General features: G+C 45.2%; 1 protein-coding gene across 1 annotated transcript; it reads left to right on the forward strand.

Moving 5' to 3' along the window:
- Window positions 1-284: 284 nt before the first annotated feature.
- On the forward strand, window positions 285-3,579 carry LOC311146540 (actin, non-muscle 6.2; the record flags this gene model as incomplete). Its single annotated transcript, XM_084183057.1, has 5 exons — window positions 285-410; window positions 1,540-1,779; window positions 2,037-2,475; window positions 3,045-3,226; window positions 3,436-3,579. The coding sequence occupies 5 exons, from the start codon at window positions 285-287 to the stop codon at window positions 3,577-3,579; spliced, it is 1,131 nt and encodes a 376-aa protein (XP_084039183.1).
- Window positions 3,580-7,592: the final 4,013 nt, after the last annotated feature.

Below are 7,592 nucleotides of genomic sequence, written 5' to 3' on the forward strand. Positions count from 1 at the left end.
TTTGGTTCAATTCTACTGTTTTACAGGGTCTGTTAGTAGACTAGTGCTCTTAAACAGTTACTACTGTGGTTAAACATTTTAACTAATGAATTGTTTCGAATTCAAGTTGGCAATGGTCCTATGTATACACTTACTAATGACGACTTCCTAATTTGTAAAATATAAATAATACTGTAGTTGGTGGTATGTATTGAAGGTATAACCTACACCAGGCAATTTTAATATGTATGGCTTTGTTCCTGCTTTTTAGGCCTTGATTCACTAATCCTCAATTGTTTTGCAGAATGGCCGAAGACGATATTGCTGCATTGGTGGTCGACAATGGTTCAGGCATGTGCAAGGCTGGTTTCGCAGGGGATGACGCTCCGCGTGCTGTCTTCCCCTCCATTGTTGGAAGACCCAGACATCAGGTTGGAACCATACTGGTCTCTTGGATATCTCTGATTCACTTGATATAGGCTATATAGTGTGTATATACGAAAGTATGTGGACACTCCTTCAAATTAGTAGATTCTGCTATTTCAGCCACACCGGTTGCTGACTGGTGTATAAAATCCATAGACTAACATTGGCAGTAGAATGGCCTTACTGAAGAGCTCAGTGACTTTCAACGTGGCACCGTCATAGGATGTCACCTTAACAACAAGATAGTTGGTCAAATTTCTGCGCTGCTAGAGCTGCCCCGGTCAACTGTAAGTGCTGTTATTGTGAAGTGGAAACGTCTAGGCGCAACAACGACTCAGCCGCGAAGCGGTAGGCCACACAAGCTCACAGAATGGGACTGCAGAGTGCTGTCCTCGGTTGCAACACTCACTACCGAGTTCCAAACTGCATCTGGAAGCAACGTCCGCACAATAACTGTTTGTCGGGAGCTTCATGAAATGGGTTTCCATGGCCGAGCAGCCGCACACAAGCCTAAGATCCTTATACTCAATACCATGCGTTGGCTGGAGTGGTGTAAAGCTAGCCGCCATTGGACTCTGGGGCAGTGGAAACGCGTTCTCTGGAGTGATGAATCATGCTTCACCATCTTGCAATCCGACGGCTGAATCTAGGTTTGGTGGATGCCAGGAGAACGCTACCTGCCCGACTGCATAGTGCCAACTATAAAGTTTGGAGGAATAATTGTCTGGGGCTGTTTTTCATGGTTCGGGCTAGGCCCCTTAGTTCCAGTGAAGGGAAATCTTAACGCTACAGCATACAATGACATTCTAGACAATTCTGCGCTTCCATCTTTGTGGCAACAGTTTGGGGAAGGCCCTTCCCTGTTTCAGCATGACAATGCCCCGGTGCACAAAGCGAGGTCCACCCAGAAATTGCCTCATTAAAAAAGAAAGTGACCTCTCCCCAAACCCATTAACAAAAGCATAATTGTTGGTAGCCTAAAACTAAAGATTGTGGTTTCATGAGGTGATGTGTATGTGAAAGATGCAGGCAACTCTCAAGCCAACATTTCATGGAAACAACTTCTATAGTGTATCGTAACTTGAGTTTATGCGTAGTGCAGGGACAAAGTGTAACGGTAGTGTCTTTCCCCAGGGTGTGATGGTGGGCATGGGACAGAAGGACAGCTACGTGGGAGATGAGGCCCAGAGCAAGCGAGGCATCCTGACTCTGAAGTACCCCATCGAGCACGGCATTGTTACCAACTGGGATGACATGGAGAAGATCTGGCATCACACCTTCTACAATGAGCTGCGTGTGGCCCCCGAAGAGCATCCCGTCCTGCTCACGGAGGCCCCCCTCAACCCCAAAGCCAACAGGGAGAAGATGACCCAGGTAATGGGGGGTGGAGCAGGACGGGATGCTCTAAAACACTGTGGCAGTAGTAAATAAACCCAGCCATTTTATTTACTGCATAATGTGAAAACTCCTCATCCACTACCAGAATGTAGCGCAGTAGATATCAGGGTTACTCTGTTCACCTTGCCTGAGGGTAGGTATCGATTAGTGGTGGGCCTCATATTCCTAGCAGTACTTGTAGGTGTTAAAAAACGTTTTGTAGTCCTAATTCCCACCTTCTCTTATTCTACCAGATCATGTTTGAGACCTTCAACAGCCCTGCCATGTATGTAGGTATCCAGGCTGTGCTATCTTTGTACGCATCTGGCCGCACCACAGGAATTGTGATGGATTCCGGGGATGGCGTCAGCCACACGGTGCCCATCTACGAGGGCTACGCTCTTCCCCATGCAATTCTACGTCTGGACCTGGCCGGACGCGACCTCACGGACTACCTCATGAAGATCCTGACTGAGCGTGGCTACAGCTTCACCACCACGGCCGAGAGGGAGATTGTGCGCGACATCAAGGAGAAGCTGTCCTACGTGGCACTGGACTTCGAGCAGGAGATGCAGACCTGTGCCTCCAGTTCCACTCTGGAGAAGAGCTACGAGCTACCTGATGGACAGGTCATCACTATCGGCAACGAGCGCTTCCGGTGCCCTGAGACCATGTTCCAGCCGTCCTTCATTGGTGAGATGTTTTTCTTTGTATTAAAGAGGAATTTTAGCTAAACATTTTCTTGTTAAAAGCCATTTGTCTATGGTTGGTGACTATAGTAATTCTGGTCCTGAACTCCACATGGTGGTGAAAATGTGATAGTTTGGGGCTTTGTCATAAATGTTTCTATCCACTACTAAAACGGAGGCTCTGAAAATGGTGATGTTTCTCTTGGTAGAGGTGACATTCAAGACGCACCCTCTTTTTTTTTTTTTTTTTGTCTTTAAAAAAAATATTTTTGTATATATTGATATGAATATTCATAAGCACTAAACACCCAACTTTTTGAAAATCAGCGGACATAGGCTGCATTCAGCCACTGGAGTCGCTCTTTAGCGCATGTACAAGTGCTCGTCTAGACAATGTTACGCCGCTTAGTGACAGTCATTCACCACTACACGAGCCATGTTCACAATGTTCCTATGGGGCTTTCCGTGAGAAGCATGACAGTTGAGTGTTCACTGTCCTCATAAGACCCATACTCGTAGGCCTATTCATTTCTGTTCCTAGGGCTGCCATCGACATGTACATTTCTTTTGTAGGAATGGAAAGCGCTGGAGTGCACGAGACCACCTACAACTCCATCATGAAGTGTGATGTGGACATCAGGAAAGACCTGTACGCCAACACTGTCCTCTCTGGTGGAACCACCATGTTCCCTGGCATCGCCGATAGAATGCAGAAGGAGATCAGCGCCTTGGCACCCCCTACTATGAAGATTAAGGTGGGCATTCATGTGCGATTCTGTGAATTTCAGCCCATGAGCATTGTGGCATCTTTCAACTAGCCCTATCCCCGCAGTCTCTTTTTGGCTTCCAAAATACTTGCATAACAAGCTATCAGAAATCACATGAATGTATTCTGCACTAAAACAACTTTAGATGACCTCCCTGTTTTGTGCCTAATAAATATATTTAAATCTGTCGTCTCCAGATCATCGCCCCTCCAGAGCGTAAATACTCTGTATGGATCGGCGGCTCCATCCTGGCCTCTCTCTCCACCTTCCAGCAGATGTGGATCTCCAAGCAGGAATACGACGAGTCCGGCCCTTCCATCGTCCACCGCAAATGTTTCTAAAGCCTTGACTCTTAACCTCAGTGTTACACTCCTTTCAGGGAATCTGTTTGTCCAGAAGCAAGCACCTTGCCCCTATCCCCTAAGCATTTGTGTGGATCTAAAATGATCAGATGCTAATTCCACCTATCCTAATCGGAGCATGGTGGAGCTACAGCCATATTGTTTCAGTTCTACATAGTGTCCTGGGGGGGTGGTGACAGGGTGGTTTCTGGGTAGGTACAGTGTTTGGGTTGTCATTCTGCCTTGTTTTGTATTTGTTACTGTAAGTCTTGCAGTACCATGTAACGGCTGCTCCTGGGCCATTGAATAAATGTTCACAATAACGTGATACTCTGTAGTCTATTTATTTGCAACGTTAAGGCTTTTCATATGTTCAAAATGCATTTGTCACTTTTTGTTTTGATTTACTGATAATTTCAGGTAAAGATGCAATTATAAACATTAATTGGGAACAAAGTGGTTTGAGATACTGGCTGGTACTATTGCCTCCTCTTTCTCCTGGAAAGTGAAACGTTTGCATGTTTCTTGTCATGGCAGGCCTGCAGATCAGATGCCTTTATGTATTTGTCATTGACCAGCATACTTGGAACGCACCACAGGTTATGATTTTAGAAATCAAATGGGTGAATCAAACTTTTCTCATTGTTATATTTTCTTGGTGAGTCTGGCTTCAGATCTTTGGTATGTGCTGACCAGGAATGACATTCTTTCATATCAATAGATAAAGGCAAGGGGAAGAAGCTACTTCTATAATGTACACTGATGGCCCACTGTCTTTGACAGGAGTACATGCTAATGAACGGAAGTAGCTGTTCTAATCACATCACAGTGACGGAATGAACATGAGGACCGCTAATTGTTTTATATCAGGGGGTCTTGTCATGAAAAGCTTTGCAGGCTTTTGTTCTACACCAGTACTAAAACACCTGATTCAAGTAATTAAATCTGACTGAAGCAGATGTGTTGGTACCAACCAGAGATCACTAGAGGGCGCTCTTGACCCAATGCCAAAACGGGCTTAGGTAGGGCTTGTCAACTGGCTGGGACTTCATATGGCAGGAACATTTCAATCTGGAACTCGAAGCCAGTTCCACTGACTTTTAATGTAGACTTGGGACACCAGGTGGGTGCAATTTAATGATCCTATAGAACCGCTCTATGGTTAGTGCTGGAAGTAATGCCTGCACAGCCTCCATGACCAGAGTTGAAGATCCCTGATTTACATGCGCATACTATGTTCACTAGATGGCAGTGCTGCCTTCACATTCTGTCATGACCTACCCTGGTAGGGAAGAAGGCCCTGCCTTCACATTCTGTCACATGACCTACACTGGTAGTGAAGCTGGTGCTGCCTTCACATTCTGTCACATGACCTACACTGGTAGTGAAACTGGTACTGCCTTCACATTCTGTCACATGACCTACACTGGTAGTGAAGCTGGTGCTGCCTTCACATTCTGTCACATGACCTACACTGGTAGTGAAGCTGGTGCTGCCTTCACATTCTGTCACATGACCTACACTGGTAGTGAAAATGGTGCTGATTTCACATTCTGTCACATGACCTACACTGGTAGTGAAGATGGTGCTGACTGAGCATGGGAGAACCTCAGTGGTTTAATCTAAACCCTTAGGGATCTTAGTCTATGTTAAGTTTGTTTGGTGGCTGCATGTACCTACAACTGATACTGTATAGCCCTCATATTCATATCTGGACTGGAAGCCAGTTCCACTGCTTTATTTTTCATTGTTCCCCTCTAGTCAGGGACTGATTTAGACCTAGGATACCAGGTGGGTGCCATTAATGATCAGGTAGAACAGATAACCAGCAGTACTCCGGACTTCCAGGGTATGATTTGAATATCCCTGCTGTATAGAATCATAGGTTAAATCGGGTGTCAAACTCATTCCACGGAGGGTCGATTGTCTGTAGGTTTTTGGTTTTTCCTTTCAATTAAGACCTTGACAACCAGGTGAGGGGAGTTCCTTACTAATTAGTGACCTTAATTCATCAATCAAGTACAAGGGTGGAGTGAAAACCCGTAGATACTCAGCCTTCCGTGGAATGAGTTTGACACGTGTGTTAAATCAATTTGGTTCACAATACAGTCTTTTGAAATGGGCGGGAATAGCATGAACAACCAATCCATAGACAGTTTTACACCCAACTAGCTGTTTATTGTTTTGCATCCTTTAGAGGGAAATCCATGTAGCTTTGGCCCCTTGTGGGGTATGAGATCATTGAGACAATTTGGTGAGTTCATTGATCAATAACTGCATTTTCTCTGAAAATGAGGTAAAGGATGAGTGAGTTATCTATTGGATTTTACATTTGGATAACAGCTACAACTATGTTCTGATGTCATTGAATATTTAATTTTAACTGTTATTTCATCCCCAAACAATGATAGAATCATCCATAAATATCATCCATCCATTAATAAAACAAAGCAATGGACGAACGGCATATCTGCTCTCAAACGCATTACTCCTCCCCTGGTCTGATCTGGCCTGGCCTGGTCTGGTCTGGTCTGGCCTGGCCTGGTCTGGTCTGGAGGGGCAGCAGGAGGAGGAGGAGAAGTATAGAAGCTCTGGCTCCATCTAGGAATATTCTGGATGACCAGTCCCTCAGTCATAATTCCATGTACACTATGCCTACTGTCTAAAATGCATTTAAAGGGAATTCAGTATAATAATAACCCCTGGTATGTCAACCAACACAGAGATCAACTCAAGTCATGTGTGTGTAATTTGGGGCAGACCACAGCCATTTTGCACTCCTACCTTGATGATCAATTATGATATATAGTAACTTTGCTGTCTGTCGAGTTTGCAGGTATAAAAAGTACTTGTTCCTGCTGTCTGATCCTAGATCAGTGTCTGAAAGGAGCGTTAAGCTGGAGCTTGGGAATGACCTGTTTGTCTTATGCTTGGGAATGACCTGTTTGGCCCCCTGAGTACCACACTGTGTGAGTGCATCCATGTGTGTGTGTGTTTTTGAGCATGTATGCATGTATATATGTGAGTGTGTGTGCATGCACGTGTATGTGTGTGTAGGCTAAGTGTGTGTGTGTGTGTGTGTGTGTGTGTGTGTGGGGGGGGGGGGGGGGGGGGGGGGGTACTATAAAGTTGAATTGTTGACGTCTGGAAGTCTCTAATGCACCATCAGGTGGGTGAGCCAGAGTGCTGGCAGATGAAGGTCTTAATGAGCTGATGAGGACATCAGGCTTTCTTCTCTCTTCATCCCTCTCTCCTGCTGGGTCACCCAACCACTTTGTTTAGAAGCCTGTGTGTATTACCAGTTTAGACTTATATTCATTCATTTTCTTGATCTCTCTCTCTCTCAATTCTCTCTCAATTCAATTCTCTCCATCTCTCAATTCAATTCTCTCTCTCAATTATCTCTCTCTCTCTCTCTCTCTCTCACTCTCTCTCTCTCTCTCTCTCTCTCTCATATGTAAAGTGAAATAGCTAGAATGATGAAAGGCTACTGTACATGACATCTTCAAGTGACCCAGAATATTTATAGGGAGAATCTCAATTGCATTTCCTCACGTCTTCTCTCCTCCCCCCTATGCAAAAACCATTGGATTAGAAGGTCAGAGGGGAGGGACCTCTGACCTTATCATCCAATGCTCTGACCTTCTCATCCAATGGGTTTTCAGAAGGAGGCGTGGAGATTCTCCCCTAGATGGACCCAGAGCTTCCATGCCTCCTCTCCTCTTCCATCTGTAAGCTTGTAGTTCCTCCACCTGCTCCCCCTCTAAACCATGCAGGACCAGAGGAGGAGAAATGTGTTGAAATGTGCTGTTACTTAGGCCAGGATTCAATCTGGACTGTGGAAGATCCGTGTTGTAGTGCGCTTGACATTTAAAGGTAATTTCTGATTGAGCCAACATCTTCAGCATTTACCTTGAATGTGATCTCCACGACCGCGGTAACATTGCTTTTAAATGGTGCATGGCCGAAAAAAGGGGCGATGGGATTAAAAGGGCAGCCTTGGCTGGGATTCT

Source organism: Coregonus lavaretus (assembly GCF_964263955.1).
Source record: "Coregonus lavaretus genome assembly, chromosome: 2".
NCBI classification, from domain to species: Eukaryota; Metazoa; Chordata; class Actinopteri; order Salmoniformes; family Salmonidae; genus Coregonus; species Coregonus lavaretus.